Source organism: Xiphophorus maculatus, chromosome 24 (assembly GCF_002775205.1).
Source record: "Xiphophorus maculatus strain JP 163 A chromosome 24, X_maculatus-5.0-male, whole genome shotgun sequence".
Taxonomy (NCBI): Eukaryota; Metazoa; Chordata; class Actinopteri; order Cyprinodontiformes; family Poeciliidae; genus Xiphophorus; species Xiphophorus maculatus.
The window spans coordinates 13,954,143-13,970,294 of record NC_036466.1 but is presented as its reverse complement, the minus strand read 5'-3'; the positions used below and the strand labels follow the sequence as shown (position 1 = coordinate 13,970,294).

The 16,152-nt window shown below is 44.6% G+C and overlaps 3 protein-coding genes across 3 annotated transcripts; all 3 read right to left on the bottom strand.

Annotated features, from left to right (window-relative positions):
• Positions 1 to 23: 23 nt before the first annotated feature.
• On the bottom strand, positions 24 to 3,036 carry LOC102224100 (coagulation factor X-like). Its single transcript, XM_023329771.1, has 8 exons — positions 2,718 to 3,036; positions 2,373 to 2,536; positions 2,275 to 2,299; positions 2,021 to 2,188; positions 1,818 to 1,949; positions 1,671 to 1,741; positions 1,448 to 1,586; positions 24 to 858 (listed from the first exon to the last, which is right to left on the bottom strand). Exons 1-8 carry the CDS (start codon positions 2,797 to 2,799, stop codon positions 131 to 133), a joined length of 1,509 nt encoding a protein of 502 aa, XP_023185539.1. The 5' UTR covers positions 2,800 to 3,036; the 3' UTR covers positions 24 to 130.
• Positions 3,037 to 3,575: 539 nt separating this feature from the next.
• On the bottom strand, positions 3,576 to 6,724 carry LOC102224360 (coagulation factor X-like). The gene is made up of 6 exons (XM_005812150.2): positions 6,432 to 6,724; positions 5,386 to 5,508; positions 5,037 to 5,221; positions 4,848 to 4,965; positions 4,499 to 4,686; positions 3,576 to 4,419 (listed from the first exon to the last, which is right to left on the bottom strand). Exons 1-6 carry the CDS (start codon positions 6,499 to 6,501, stop codon positions 4,000 to 4,002), a joined length of 1,104 nt encoding a protein of 367 aa, XP_005812207.1. The 5' UTR covers positions 6,502 to 6,724; the 3' UTR covers positions 3,576 to 3,999.
• Positions 6,725 to 7,528: 804 nt separating this feature from the next.
• On the bottom strand, positions 7,529 to 16,116 carry LOC102224608. The gene is made up of 18 exons (XM_023330010.1): positions 16,006 to 16,116; positions 15,755 to 15,918; positions 15,638 to 15,662; positions 15,401 to 15,514; positions 15,007 to 15,144; positions 14,825 to 14,940; positions 14,544 to 14,664; positions 13,510 to 14,108; positions 13,045 to 13,112; positions 11,370 to 11,584; positions 10,997 to 11,157; positions 10,870 to 10,894; positions 10,670 to 10,783; positions 10,137 to 10,268; positions 9,084 to 9,367; positions 8,871 to 8,988; positions 8,495 to 8,682; positions 7,529 to 8,329 (listed from the first exon to the last, which is right to left on the bottom strand). The coding sequence occupies exons 1-18, from the start codon at positions 16,064 to 16,066 to the stop codon at positions 7,913 to 7,915; spliced, it is 3,060 nt and encodes a 1,019-aa protein (XP_023185778.1). The 5' UTR covers positions 16,067 to 16,116; the 3' UTR covers positions 7,529 to 7,912.
• Between the last annotated feature and the right edge of the window lie 36 nt (positions 16,117 to 16,152).

Below are 16,152 nucleotides of genomic sequence, written 5' to 3'. Positions count from 1 at the left end.
CCAGTATAATTTATGCAGTTCTGTGTTAAATCAGACTCGACAAATTTCCAATATTAATGAGGTAATTTTCATCTAAACCGCTGAAGCGTCCAATAATTTAACGTCGAAGTGAATCGGAACCGGTGAGTGCTCAGCGGACCTCCGGGTACTCGCTGACCTGCGGGGTCATGTGATCCTCCGCCTGCAGCTTCGGCCGGATCCAGTTCAGGTAGCGGGACACCTTGGTGAACACCTGACCGCGGCAGTCTGCGGTCGGAGACATCAGCAGCCCCGTCAGGAAGGCTGTTCCTTTCTCCACCGTGACGACCGCCGACCCTGGCAGCAGACCGCCGCAGCGCAGCCCGCTGCCACCTGGTGGCGACGCGTGGTGTTGCACCTTTAAGCTACGTTTGGAGTTTTCTGCTTCGCTTGACGACCTGGTGGGAAGATCTTCAGTTTGAGTCCGGTTCCGGTCCAAAGCTGATGCTTTCTGAGTCACATTTAGCTTTTCTGGAGGTCTGGTTTTGGGACGTGCTGATGGTCCGGTTCTCCTCGGCCCGCCTTGGTTCCTCCTCCTCATGCAGAACATTTTGTTGCTCAGCGACTGCGAGACGTTCAGCTCTCCTCGACATTCGTCCAGCGTCATGTAGACCAGCTCCTGGTTCTGGCCACGCCCCCTCCTGTCGGCCAATCCCGTCCTCCCAGAATGCATCAGGATGTTTTCACTGAAGTCCTTGGTGGGCAGGCAGAGGTGGGAGAGTGTGGGGCCAAAGGTCATGGGCGTGGCCAGCTCCAGCAGGGCGAGGTCAAAGTCGTGGCAATCTGAACGGAAACGTTCGTGGAGGAAGAGCTCTTGGACCTGGAAGACCTTCCCGTTACCTAGGAGACGAAACGCCAGAGGTAGAGTCATCTTTAATCTCTGTTTCAGTTTAACGTGAATAATCTGAGCTTAACAGAACCGTCTCTAACAAACACAACGCAGCGATGCGTTTGAATCCTTTATCCACTTGTTAAAACGTTACTTTGTTGACCCAAGTTCCTGAAAAGTTTTGTGTTCTTCCAGACTTTCCCCATGCACCGGTGGGAACGATCAGAACCAACAGTCAACTCCAAGTGAGAGAAACAGGAGAAGGACAGCAGCCATCGTCATAAGGAGCAGCAGCTCTCGGTGTATTCATGGATTTGAAGCAAACATTTATAAAAGGTAGGAAGATTAGCATTCATATTCTTCACAAGTAAGAAAGATTAGTAAGGTGCATTATGGAGAAGGAACGCCTGTAATCACTAGGAAACATTGGGGAAATCCTGCACTTCAGGGGGTCAGTTTGTTTATTTTGTCATCAGATTTGATCTCTTAGGAAAATCTTTCTTATTCCACCTCTTCTATTATTTTTGTTGCCATAGTTTAAAGAATGTTTGAATAAAACTGGATGAAGCTTCCAGACTGGAGCAATGGAGGTTCTAGTACCTGTGACGATGGAGAAGTGTGAGGGTCGGAGGTCGTATGCTGAGTTGAGGAAGAGGCAGCGGGCGGCGGTCAGGATGGACCGCCGTCCAAGCACGACTCCGCCACACAACTCCACCCGGCTGCTGTTGATCAGGGACACCTGCAAACACGAATCAAGCCCACCAGCAGCCGTGTTTACTGCTGGATGAATCTGGGCTTTACGGATTGGCTGAGAGCTCGTTACCTGCCAGGGGCAGTTTCCATGACGACATATTGAAGTGTTGGTGTCATGGACTCTCCCACAGGGAAACTGGACTGTGGACACAGAGACACGGTTATTCCCCCAGTCTGAACTGGTTTGGTAAGCGATGCCTTGCTGGAGGGTTTTCACCTTCAGGCTGGCAGCTCCTCATGTCGCTCTGTAGTTCGAATCCCGACATGCATGAGCATTTGTAGGAGTGGAAGTCCGCCGTGCACAGCTGGTGGCATGCATTGGAGCCTTGGGTCGGACACTCTGCTATCGCTAAGAGAGACGCTGTTGGATGAAACGGTTTGAAAACCACCGACGCCCTCCAGCTGTGGCTGCGGCCTTACCTGGAGCTTTGTACTGAGGCTTCAGCAGCTCCTGCCCTGCAACTTCAACTGGACCCAGTTCACAGATGTGTCCATAGTTGGGGGGGCTGCAGGCGCAGAAGAACCCCCCCACCTTATCCGTGCAGTTCCCCCCATTGAGGCAAGGGTTGGGAAGACACTGGTTTCCATCTCGGAGCGCCGAAACAAACTCAGAACTTTAGAAACTGGAGGTCCAAGAAGAAGTTCGATGAATGTTGTCCTGGATCAGAACTCACCATAGTAGATGGTCCAGAAGGATTTCTGTAGACGAACAAAGATCGGTTAGAATCAAAGGTCCAACGTCTCTGACTCGGCTTTCCTTCCTTTTACCCACCGTGCGCTCATCATCTTCAAACACTTCCCGCGCCTCCTCGTAGTTACACAGCTCCTCGTAGCACTCCCTCTCCAGGTTCCCCTGCAGGATCTCCTCCAGGAGGAACTGGTTGGCCCGTTTGGATCGCAGGAACACGGCGTGCGCCCCAGGAGCCACACGAAACCCTGGAAAAAATGGGAAACCCCAACTAACGCAGCAGTCAACTGGTCCTGATAGCGTTAGGTTAAAAATGTGAACCAAAGCAAAATAAATAACGATCATTTTAAATAATTTTAGGTAATTACAATCAATTTGAACAACTGCCCCTCGTAAAACCCCAGAGTTTAAATTGATCCATTTTCTTACCGTCACCTTGACTGAACACCTGAAGGAAACATCCCAGAAGGCAGACGGCGAGGAGAGACGCAGACATGATGTGGACCGCCATTACACTGACAGCACTGCTCACACACAACAAACACACACATGCGTCTACAGCTCAGCTGGACTCAACAGCTGGACGATCCACGCTAACGCAACGATTCTCCCTTCCTTTCATATTCCAGCTAAACGGGGTGGAAAACCTCTGGAAATCATCTCTGTCATGTTCCAGTAAAGAGTTCAGTGGGACAGGAACAGTTTTCAGGAATGGTTCTGTTCCGCCGCTGGACTCTGTTCCCCTAAATCACACAAAGAGCCTCCGGACAGAGCTGCTTGTTTATTTCAGGCAAACATCCCAGAAATCAATCATTTAGTATCATCCAGAGACGCCAGTGTCAGAAACTGTTGACAGATAGAAAACCACATACTCCACATTAAACCTGGACAAAAAAAACATAGATCATACTTTATCACAAGATTAAGTCTAAATTTTACTAAATAACATTTTTATGCAGTGTTGGGCAGAGCTAAATAAAAAGTTAGCTGGCCATAACACTAAAGCACTAATTATAAATATTAAATCCACAAACACTAAAGCACTAAACAATATTTAGCTGAAGCTAATGAGCTTCTTCAATGCAAATTATATCTTCCTTGAAAGACTACAACCTTCAAACACCAATTTAATTTTGACATTATAATTTACCCATAATGCCACTAAACATTGCATTTATGTCCTGTTCTCTACTGAATTTTATTTTTGTTGATGTGTTTCTTAAAATAAGATCATGATTATACACATCTACCTACTTGAATAGTTAATAAACAGTCAATAACCAAACCTTCGACTCAAATGTCCAACTTTATTCAACTGAAAGTTTTCAAATCATCCAAAAAATGTATCATATTTGTAAAATATAAACAAAACAAGACAGTGTTTCTTACTTTTTGTTTCTATTATTCAAATCTTTATTTTGGTCACTGGATTATACAAAATACACAAAAACAGAAATTTTTTGACTAGACCAAACTTAAGAGTGTTATTAGTTCTGGGAGCTTCTGTAAGATGTATTTGCTACAAATACTTCAACTAAGAAGGTTTTACTTTTATTAGTCGGTTCCACAACGAAACCAAAACAACACTGAAAGCCCAGCAGCCTAAACTAGCAGCCCTGAGGGACTCCTCTCCATTGGGATGATGTATTACAGTAGAAAGCTTCCATGTATCTGAATTACAGAGGTACAGGAGTTGCTGGATGATTGCCGTCTACAGACGGAACCGTTTGACGGTGCCCTGGTGCCTCTTCATCCTGGTACCGCGCTTCTCTATCGGCGTCAGCTTCTTGATGCCCTCTTTGATCCAGCGGTTGAACTTAGACACTTGTGTGTAGATGCCAAACTTTCCTTTGCGGGTGTGACCTTTGCCCCAGCTCCTGATGCCGGTGATGAAGAAGGTGCCATGGTAACGTGTGACATGCGGGCCGCCGCTGTCGCCCTGAAAGGAATCTTCCCCCATTGAGTCGTAGCCGGCGCAAAACATTCGTAAGGAGATGCTGAGCGGCGTTGAGTCCATGCAGGTTTGCCAATCCACGTAGGGCACAGAGAGGCGTTGTAGGATGGCGGACGGCTGACCCTCACCGAGATATCCAAAACCGCTGACCAGCGCATCCGGCTGCCGCATCAGAACCTGGACAAACAAGACCAGATTCCTAATGTCTCAGAAAATACTAAATAATCTTTAGTCACTGACGCAGTAGAAGGTTTACCTTCTCCATGAAGTCCTGCTCTGGCAGGCAGGCTGGCAGGATGTACCTGGTGAACCTGATGGGCGTGGCCAGTTTTACCAGAGCAACGTCATTGGAGTAGGTCTGTGGGCTGTAACCATGGTGAGTGACGATGGCGTCCGCCACATGCAAGGCTTCATTACCACCACTGTGGGACGTGTTGGAGACACCTGGACGCAGATTACAATACTGGATTTATATGAGATATTCTGTAGTCCAAATTAAATCAAGATGTTTTGAACTGTTCACTTTATTCAAATCAGTTCTTGTATTTACATTGATAATTGACTGGAACCAGCATCAGAAGCTGCGTTTGGATTGTTGAACCTACCGAGCCTGAGTTTGAGGTGCCGGGTTTGGGCCACGCACTGAGCCGCAGTCAGGATGATGTATTCACTCACAATCGTTCCCCCACAGAATCCGATGCTGTCTTCGTTGATCAGGAGAGCCTTTGGGGACAGAACAACCTGAAGGAGTGGACACATGGACCAGAACTGTCCTGCCATTGCTGAGTGTCTACCTGCCATGGACATTGTCCTGGTGGACAGTCCTGTCCATTGATGGTCCCAGTCTGTGCTTCCCTGTCTGAGCTGATCTGACTGCTGCTGTTCCTCTGGCGGACATGTTGCTCCTCTGAGAAGCTTCTCTTCTCGGTTCTGTTCTGTCCCTGGACATCAGTGACGATGGCGCCGCATCTAAAAGTCTCTGAGTGAGTTTTAAGGACAGGAAACACCAGGTGGTTCAGTTACTAGAAGAACCACTCTGGTGTTGCTGTAATTCAACAACATTTGAAGGAACTCATGAATTTAGGAGAAATTCCTCTCCGTGTTGTTTGGGATCAGGGCTGTTGGTCTGAGAGCTTCTCTTACCGTTGGAGTTGCAGGATTGGTTGTTCTGTGCCAGGAAGTAACCGTCAGCACAGGCACATGCTACCTTTCCTCCAACAACATGGCAGAAATGTTCACAGCCACCGTTCTCACTGCCGCAAAGCCCTGGAAGACAAGGAGCAGAAATCCCAGTAAAACCAGCATCTTGAGAAGTTTTTAGAAGACATTTAGATGAAAACTGAAGACTTGATCTGGATTATCTGCTAATTTTAACATCATCAGTTCCAGTTATTGGTTTCTTCATCTATGATAACATGGTTTTACCTCAATGATACCCACTGGGCAACACCTGTTTCCAGCGGTGGCCACACTTCCACTAATGTGCTAATAGTGTAGCTAAGTTTTGGTTTAGTGCTTTGCTAACTTTGAAAACAATTAGCATACTTGGCGTTCCCCTAAATTTTTCCAGCTATATTCTGAAGTTCTATTTTACTTGCCTGATTTTTAACCTTTCAGTTGAATAAATCTGTGTTAAAGTTTTGGTTATCGGCTTAAGAATTTCTCAATTAACTTTATTTCAAACAAGAAACATACAAGAGAACAAGATGTAGACAAATACAATATCTTAGAGCATTATATCTGGCATTATTTAGCATTTTAAAGGCTAAAGGTTATAATCAGTACTTTAGGGTTAGCGCAGCTAACTTCTTAGTTAGCGGTGCTCACTGCATGTTTCTTTCACCCCCATAATCTGCAGTGATAAAATGTTTTCAGGTATTGATCAGTATCCTGTTGTGACACATTAACAAGTTTTCCCCTGTGAAACGAACCCCAGAACCAGAACCCATCTTTGAAACGAACCCCAGAACCAGAACCCATCTTTGAAACGAACCCCAGAACCAGAACCCATCTTTGAAACGAACCCCAGAACCAGAACCCATCTTTGAATATTTCTAGTGTTGGACGTGGAGAAACTCAAATACTCAAACCAACATTTATGCTTTTCCAGCTCTAGTTAACTCCAGCTGGTTAACCAACACAGAACATGACAAAGTGATTATGGCTAATGAATACGGTGGATCCCTCACCTTTATCTTGGCTGAACACCTGGAGGAAGGAACCTCCCAGGAGGCAGATGGCGAGCAGAAACACAGACATGATGTTTGACGGCTTCAACTCTGACTCAGCTGCTCACACTCAACAAACACACACCTACAGGAACCCATGTCACCTAATGTGGACACAGGTGAATAAATGGCTGGACTTTAACTCGTCCTCAATCTGTTGACCTGACTATCCAGAGAAACATCAGTTCAACTGTTTCCTAAAGTACAACAGTAACTTAATTGCTCTATTTAGGTGTTTATTACCGCTGAGCTCTGAGTCACTTTGGAAATGTTGTGTCAACAGACTTCAGGTTGGTTCTGTAAAGAGATGCATGAAAAAAGTTCTGCTCCTTCAACGGACTCTGTTCCTCTAAATCCGTAAAAACAAGCAGCAGCTTCGACCTCTGAACCCTCAACGTTCAGGTTGTTGTTGATTTCAGGTAAACACAGAGGGACTTCAAGATCAATAAATCAGAATTGTTCACTGATCTGGACCCCAAAGCAGAACTGGTTCTGATGTGAGCAGATGGGGATCAAAAGTTAACTGAATTAATCTTCAGTGTTTATCCAAAAAATAAAACAGATCAATCTTAAATTAAAAAACTTACAATCATCAAAAACGTTAATTTTTCAGCAGAAAAAAAGTAACATATTTACCAAATTCTGATTTACATTAATTTAAGATAGAAATATGTGACAGAAATCAACCTAAATTTAGTTATAATTTCTTTATTTCTAATTAAAAGCTTTATAAATATTTTCTACATCAATTAAAATTGATTTAAATTCAAGCTATTTGAATTTAAATCTAATTCTGTGCATTAGAGCTAAAAAAATCATTTTACAATGTAAATTAAATGTAATTAAAGTTGTATTTTTTTATTTAGTAATTTTTATTTGTAATATTGTTTTACAAGCAAAAGCTTGAATAAGTGAATAACTATAAACGATATTCAGTAAATATGCTTTAAATTTATGTAAAATTTGTATTTTTATTTAAATTTGTTGAATGTGTTTGCCTTTATTTTGTTGAAGATTAGCCAAAAACAGATGTTAAAGAATACAAGCAAACAGAAATGTAATTGTTTTCTAGGTGTTTAATAATTCTGTCCAGCAAACCTTTACATCAGAAAAGCAGGTTTTTAAGTTTGTGTGATGCTGAAACCTGGTCCCTAAAGAAAAGCTCAAGTTTACGAAAATACATTTCTGAGCAGTTCTTCAAGTGGAAAAAAGTAAATTAAACACTTATTTCTTTATTAAATGTCAAGTGTTTCTTCAACCTCAAATATTCAAATCAACAATGCAGCTTAAACAAAACGGAAAATGAAGGGACACAAAGTATCAACCTTGAGGAACTCCATCTGTGTCACTTGATAAGGCATGTCGCTCTTTACAAACTGATCACCTGTTTGGCTAAAACATGGCCATTTTAAAGTGATTACATGATTACATTCTCAGCTAGCTTACAGGAACAGCCTCTTGATGGCGCCATGGTCTCTCCTTTGCCGGTTCTCTACTCTGGGCGTCAACTTCTTGATGCCTTCTCTGATCCAGTGGATGTATTTAGACACTTGCGTATAGACGCCGTATTTCCCTTTGCGTGCGCACCCTTCGCCCCAGCTCACGATGCCGGTGATGAAGTAGGTGTCATGGTAACGTGTGACATGCGGGCCGCCGCTGTCACCCTGGCAGGCATCCTTAGCGATTGTGTCGTAGCCGGCGCAAAACATGCGCATAGATATGCGCAACTGGGTGGATTCAATGCAGGTGAGCCGGTCCACGTAGGGCACGGAGAGGCGTTGTAGGATCGTAGACGCTTCTCGACCCTCACCAAGACGTCCAAAACCGCTGACCAGACCATCCCTCTGCCGCATCAGGACCTGCAACAGAACACAACACAAATCTTTGGTTTAGTTTAGCGAAACTTATCATCCAACAAAGCAATCAATATACAAATATCATCTGTTGCTTCCCTGATTTCTACATTCTGCTCTCATGTTATAGAAAACCCGATTAACCACAGCAGAAACTTTCATTATTCTTACATTTTCTGCAAAATCTGGTTGCGGTATGCAGGCCGGCAGGATGTATTTGTTGAACCTGATGGGCTTGGACAGTTTTACGAGTGCGATGTCGTTGTTGTAGGTTTCTGGGTTGTACTTGAAGTGGGAGACGATGGCGTCCACCTCGTGGGACATTTCCCAACTGGTTTGTTGAGTGGTGTTGTGTTCACCTGGAAACACGGAGATTGTAATGCGTCACTCACCTGGTCAAAGTCACGTTTCACTGCAATAACTAAAGATTTAAACTACAGGTATATTACATTTAAAGACTCTTGATGTTATATGATGCATGTAAAAGAAGCAGTATAAATATTTGGAAAGGTAAACAGGAAGTTCCAGTTTGACTGGTCAGACCTACCAACTTTGACTACAAAGTAACGTGATTGGTTCATGCAGTGAGCCGCAGTCAGGATGATGTACTCGGTCAGAATCGTTCCCCCACAGAACCCAATGTTGTCCTCATTGATCAGTAGAGCCTAGCAGGACACAACAAGCTCCAGTAATGGTATAGTTCTACCAGAATCTGTGACCAGAACATAACATTCAGATCATCACTTTGTTGTGTGACTACCTGCCATGGACATTCTCCTGCTGGACAGTCCTCTCCATCGACGATCCGAATAGTCCCTGACCTGTCAATGGTACCCGTACTCATCACATTTGGGATAGGAGCTGGGACCTGGCTGCTGATGTCTCTGGACCAGAACCGATCATCTGTATCAAGGATGTTTTGCTCCGTAGAGTTTGCAGTGTTGTTCAGCTTGGGTGGTTTCACTTTTTCTATGTTCAGATCTCCAGACTCCACGAGCGACCGCCGGACCCTGTTGCTGACGAGGACGCCGCATTTAAAAGGCTCTGTAAGAGTTTGTTGGATGTTTAGAGCTCAGGAGGTCTGAACTGGTTCTGAGAAGATGCTTTGGTGTCTGAAGCTCTGGTTTGCTATATTGCTTCCAGAGATATTTCTATTTGTGTCCACTGATCACATTCATTACTTTTTTACTGGTGGAGTGATGAAAACAACAACCTGCCAGTCCAGAAGCCAAATGCTTCCAGAACCAGTGTGGGATCATCGTCCTGTTGTTGACCTCAACTGGGTCTTAAAGATCATCATGTTCATTGGAGGTAAAGCTAAATAGAATGAAGGTCTGTCTCGTTGTGCCATCACTGGTGTTCATGAGTTCTAAGCCTCACCTTGGCACCATCATGTTGAAGGTCAAACCAGGCTTGAGCCATAATGGTTACTGGGTTGTTTCCCTGATCTTGGATCTGCTGTTGTTTAGAAAGGATTCTGAAAACTTCCCTATTATGTCTGGATGTACAATTATCCATTTTATATCTCTATTGAGGTTCTTGTGCATTCACTTATCTGTGGGTGTTGGTCAAACAGATGTGGTGCCATGGGACTCGTAAAACAAAATTAGGACTGTTTGTCCAATGGTTTATGGGAATTTACATTTTCTTGGAAGCTGTATTTTTAGCCGTCAAGAATTGGAATAAAATCCCCAATAAATCCAAACCTTTGCATCCCATTGTTGAATCTAAAGGTACTTGCAGGTGTATGTTGTTTGATCACTCGTCCAGATCTCCTGTGTTCAACCTGGATCATCACATGCGTTTTTCTTACCATTGGATTCACAGGACTTTCCATTTTGACCCAAGAAGTATCCATCAGCACACGAGCACTCAACGTTTCTGTTGGCAACGCGGCAGAAATGATCACAGCCTCCGTTTTCATTTTCACAGAGCTTCGGGATAACTGAAAAGACACAGATACTACAGCAATTAAAGTATGTATGCGGCACCACTGAAAACACTGTAGAGGGTTTGTTGGGACAATTGGTGGTGCAGTAACTCTGGAACAGAAAGAATACCGAACGGTGCCCCTGTTTATTTGTAAGAGTCAGGAACATGTGACCTTGGAAGTCTTTGAGGTCCAAGGTCTGCATCTTCTCAACACCTGATCAGGTTGAGTTTCAGCAGCAACAGCTTTTAAAATAACCTGATCTGCTTAGAAGACCAAGCGAAAGGATTCAGAGGACGTTGCCAAAGGGTTCCTCAAACCTCCTCAAGTCTTCATAGTAGCTGAAGACTGATGGATGGGCGTTCTACTACTGTATCACCCAACTTTTACCGTTTGGATAGACTCTTCTGCTTTACCGATTTCACAGTTGAAGCCCTTGTATCCCTCCTGGCAGTAGCACTTGTAGCTTCCGATCGTATCCGTGCACTGACCGTCATTAGCACAGGGTTTGGACAGACAGGCGTCGCCATCTGCAGAAAGGACAAGCTCACTTCAGTTAGATGCCAGAATGCTAGAAGTCAGTTGGTTGGTTTGGGGTTCTGAAGAGGAACCTTACCCACATATACGGCCCAGAACTCATCCTGAAGAAAGACCAGCAGAATAAAATGGTTTAATACAGAATTATGAGAAGATTTCTGGCAGACTGTCTTTGCATTTTGATGAAAACGTCTTTAGATTCATACAGTTCTCTCTTTATCTTCAAAGATCTCTCGTGCTTCCTCCCAGCTGCAGCGTTCCTCGTTGCACTCCCTCTCCATGTTGCCTTTTTTAAGTTCCTCCAGAAAGCTGTTGGCCCGTCTCAGCCTGGTCAGAACCTGCTTGGCCTCCCTGCCGTCCAGGAAAACTGGGGATAGGGAACAGAAACGGATCCATGGCGACCTGAGACTAGAAACGCTCCAGATGCTTCCCATGCAAACCTCAAAACATATTGTCCTGAGGTCAAGTGTCGCTAACTGTCAATCAACAACGTCCCCATTCCTTCACACACACTCCACCTTCCTCCCCACCACCCTCCTCTTCATCAGTCCTGACACCTAAATGTGGGTCTCAACGTACCGTGAGCGGCCGTGAGGTGAAGCAGCAGCACGAGGCCCAGGGTCGGTGATAGAGTCCGAAACATGGTCCCGGTTGGAGAACCTTCTCTGTCCTGGTTCGGAGTAATGGAGTCTGACTGCAGCAGGCAGGCAGAGGGCAACGAACTGCCTGCGCTGGGGGAGGAAGGTTTGGTCTGGGCGGGCTTTATCTCAGGCTTCCTGCTCCAAATGTCAGACCTTCAGCACTCCGTTAGGGAAAACTGCAACTCCCACAGTGCTTTGCAGTAGAAACAGGGAAGCTTGTGGTTCTGGTGAAGTAATAAAGTAGTCTCTGTTCATTTTTAGAGAAAACAACAAACTTTGTTCATCAGAATCCTGGTTTCAGTCCAGATTTTCTGCCTCTGTTGTTGGATTTTCCTGAAGGAGTGAAAGAGAAGATTAGCTGTTTAATCTCATCCTTGGACTCGGCTATCAGTTTGTTCTGATTGTTCATTCATTATCAGCAAAAAGCTATTCCTGCGTCTGTCTCTTTAACACCCAGAGCCGATTCATTCAAACTTAAATAACTACAGTTATTAATGAATGATAAATACTGCATCACATAGATAAATGCACACATGAAAGGAAACAAAATAAATATTTAAAGTAATGTGATGATGAGCTTATTTCTCATAAAATAGTCTGAAATAAAAACGGTTAAAAATCAAAATAAAGTGTTTACAAATGTCAGAAACATAAAACTTGATTAAATGAATAAAGAAAAACTTTAGTATATCTAAAATTAGTAGATAAATGAAATAAGCTTCCCATTAAAAGTATAAATATATTTATCTTGTTTTCATTTAATGGGAACTTTTATTTATTTGATGGGGCATTTTTTAACTATTTAATTATGAATATTTATTTTAAGACCAACCCAAAATTGACAAATTTAGCTTCCCATATTTTTAGTATTTATCTAGCTTTCATTGTTCATTACTTGTTAAAAGTATTTATTTCTGTATTTAATTTTGAATGACATGGCTGCCGTTACGTTAAGATCCTTTTCTCTGATTGGTCAGATTCTGGTTCAGGTGAGGAGATCCAGACCTGAAACTTTTTCCACAAATGATTGAAACATCAGAGTTTTTCCCTGAAGCGACTTCGGCTTCAGCCTGTTGTTGTGGCCCCATGCAGGTTAAAGTTAAACTCCCACCTCTGAGTTTACACCACAGAAGAAGAGCAGACTTCCAGTAAACACCGTCAGAGCTCTGACTCATCATGAACTTCACCATCTAGACTCGGTGAACCAGCCAATCAGCTGGAAGCTCCTGGAGGCTGGAGGACCAGAGTCCAGCCTGGGATCTGTTTACCCAGCAGAGCTGAACCATGCTGGTCCGTTTCTGTTACAGGAACTCATCAACTCTTGTTGCTCCTGAAGGAGCTGGAGTAACTGGATCAGGACTTTGTGGTGGATTCTCTGACTTTACTGTCCTTCAGCCAGAAAGTCTCTAACTTTCTCAGGCTCGCAAACTTCTCCCTTTGTCCTCCAACGTAACAATTGTCATTATATCCAAACACCTCAGTCTTAGTCTCACCTAACCACAAGTTAAGGTCTTGGTCCCTGAGTGTATTTCCGTTCTGTAATCTGACTTTTTATGTCGATTTAGAGTAATGGTTTCTTCCTTTGTGAGCGGCCATCCAGCCCAGGTTGGTACAGGACCTCTGTTACGCCCCCGACTCTCCAGGGCAGTCGTCGATCTCCGTAGGTGTGGGGTTCACCTGGCTGAGTGAGAGGAGTGACGGTGTGATGACGTATGGTTTGTATGAACAGCAGGATTTCAAAACCTATTCAGTTCTGATGAGAAGATTGAGAAAGTAGCAATAAATAAATAAATAAATTTCAAGCAGGAAATTTTAGACTTCAAGTGCTTACACAGGCATGATTGACAGCGCTAAGACTCGCCTCCTGGTTCTGATTGGTTGTTTCTAGTTAACACTAGGAGAGAGCAGAGGAGCTAGATAGTGACAGTTTAAACAAATATGTAATAAAATATTTTTATATCAAAGTTAAATACTACAGCTTTAAATCATAAGAATTTCAGAAATCAGAGATGTTTTCATTCCACGGTTTATTCGTTTACGATCCTGAGAACATTTTGAATCTTTGGCTGATTTTAAACTCTTGTTTGCTCCTGCTGGACATCCAGAGTCGGTGTTTTCTTTATGGTTTCCTCCACCCAGTCTACAAACATGGCCACCTTGGTGTAGACCCCGTAATACCCCGGGTGAGAACAGCCCCGCCCCCAGGCGACCACGCCCGTCAGGAAGCTGGTGGAGCCGTATTCGGTGACCAGCGGACTGCCGTCGTTGCCACGGCAACTCTCCTGGTTTCCATCCAGGTACCCGGCGCACAACATGTTGTCGGTGAAGTTGAATTTGGCTTTCTGGGAGCACTGGGAGTTCTGGACGATGGGGACGTTCATCTTACGGAGGACGGGGGAGAGCGGGCGGCCCGAGGAGGCAACGGCGTTCCCCCCGGTGGTCCTCTTGCCCCAGCCGGACACGGTGTGGTATCGGACCGGCAGCAGCTCCCGTTCAGCAAAGTCTTTGGTGGGAAGGCAGACGGGGACGGCGTATTGGCTCAGAAAGACAGAGGCGTTGATCCGGACCAGGGCGATGTCGCTGTCGCCTGTAGCCTGGTTGTAGTTTTTATGCAGAATCACCACATTAACGTCAAATGTTTGCTCTGTGTCACCTTTCAGGTCCAGATTGTTTTCACCTGGTCAACAAAGACAGATTTTATTCTAAATCACAACTACGCTGAAAAACCCATCAAATTTTGAATCAGTTAAAAGTCTGAAGATTACAGAAGTGTTCAACTGCTAAAGCTTGGAAATAAATTCAAGAGCAGAATCCAAATGGGAAAAGTTTCTCGTTTATTAAAACTAAACTAAAGCACCTTTATGCCTTTTTAAGAAGTCATGATCTGCCATCATTAAAATGAGAAACTTTCTCACCAAATTCAGGTTTTTTTCTTTTTAACAAGAAACTTTTTTGTTTTAATGAGAAATTAACTCTTGTGTTATAACGAGGTCCATGTTCCTGAATTTATTTCCAAGCTCTGGCAGTTTAACGCTTTTGTACAAAATGACAAACATTATCCAGATAAAACATTTTTACAAAACTTTTTACAGGTGATTAAAGTTCAGACTACCTGCCACCACAACGAGCTGCTGGAGGTTCTTCCCATGAACGCAGTGGGCCGCGGTGATGACCCAGTCCGGTCGGACCAGAACTCCACCGCAGTGGCTGCTTCCATTCAGCTTAATCAGAACCTGTTGAAGAACATTAACAGATATGCATCGTCCCTCTAAAACCGTCCGGCTGATTGGAAGTTAGACTTTCCCACTAACAAACCAACCGATTGGTTTAAGAAGGACCTGAACATAGCAGCAGCCTGCAGGGGGCGCCACTGTGAGGTGCAGCAGTGTTTACCTGCCAGGGGCAGTCTCCATGGTTACAGTAGCTAGCTCCCACCAGCCTGACCTGATCCTGCATGGTCTGGTTGGGTCCGGTGGCTGGGGAGGCCACCCGGCCGCAGGGGAACGCCACTGAACACAATCACATCGTCAGCAAACATCCACCTAAACTAGAGGGCGCTGTAACCTTTCCTTCACCTTTAGGGACGCATTTCTTTCCATTGTCTGCCAGCTGGTACCCGTCAGCACAGAAACATTTACGTCTCGCTCCAGAACTGTTGCAGAAATGCTCACAGTGTCCGTTCTGGTACAGGCAACCCAGCGAGTCTTCAAAAACTGGAAATAAAAGCTTGTGCAGCAGAGGAGCTGTTTTCTCCACATTTACACATCTAAAATAACCAGTTATACAAATGAACTCAGTTTTACTTTAGTAAAAATACATTGTACCTGAGTTAGATGGCTACTCTACTCATCTCTGATCAATCACTGGAGGTCAGCTGGATGACCTCTTGGCGTTTACAAATGTAATTTAACATGAATATAGGAAAAACACCAGAAACATCTACAGATATTAAAATAAATGCAGTGCTACCTGTCTGACAGTAGCGTCCCTCATATCCCTCCGGACACTGACATTCGTAGCTGGCTCCCATATAGATGCACGTCCCGTTGTTAAAGCACGGGTTCACCAGGCAGGGGTCCCGTTCTGACAGAACAGATTGTAATAAATGTAGGGGCCAAATTAATGAAGGTTGACTTCAGTTTCAGCAGATTTATTGGACCCTAACGGACAATGTATCAGTCAGGGTGAGCGCTGTAAGATACTTACTTTCATAGGTTTTCCAGAAGTCCCTCTGAAACCGAACAGAAGAGTTTGTCAGTGATTTTATTCTCCGGACACCAGCGGGTGCAGCACAGATCCAGACCTTGGTGACCAGCTGCTCACCGTCTGCTGGTCGTCCTCGAAGACTTCCCGCGCCTCCTCGTAGTCGCAGATCTCCTCGATGCATTCCCTCTCCAGGTTTCCCTGCTTCAGCTCCTCCAGGAAGCCGCTGTTCGCTCTCCTCCATCTGCGCAGCACCGAGGCGGCTTCATGTTTCTCTACAAACACTGCAGACGGTGCATCCATTCTTAAAACAAGCCATTCAGGTGTGTTTCTAAAAGCATAGGTCTGAGTTAATGGATGTTTTGTCTGACCTTCAGCAGCGTGGACGGCCCAGAGCAGAGCAGAAACCAGGCAGAAGCTCCTCAGCAGCATGTCTGCAGTGTTGAACGTGGCAGAGAAAATCAGTACTGAGATCAGACGCCGTTCAGCTCTGGAGCCTCAATCTGCTCTGCAAACAA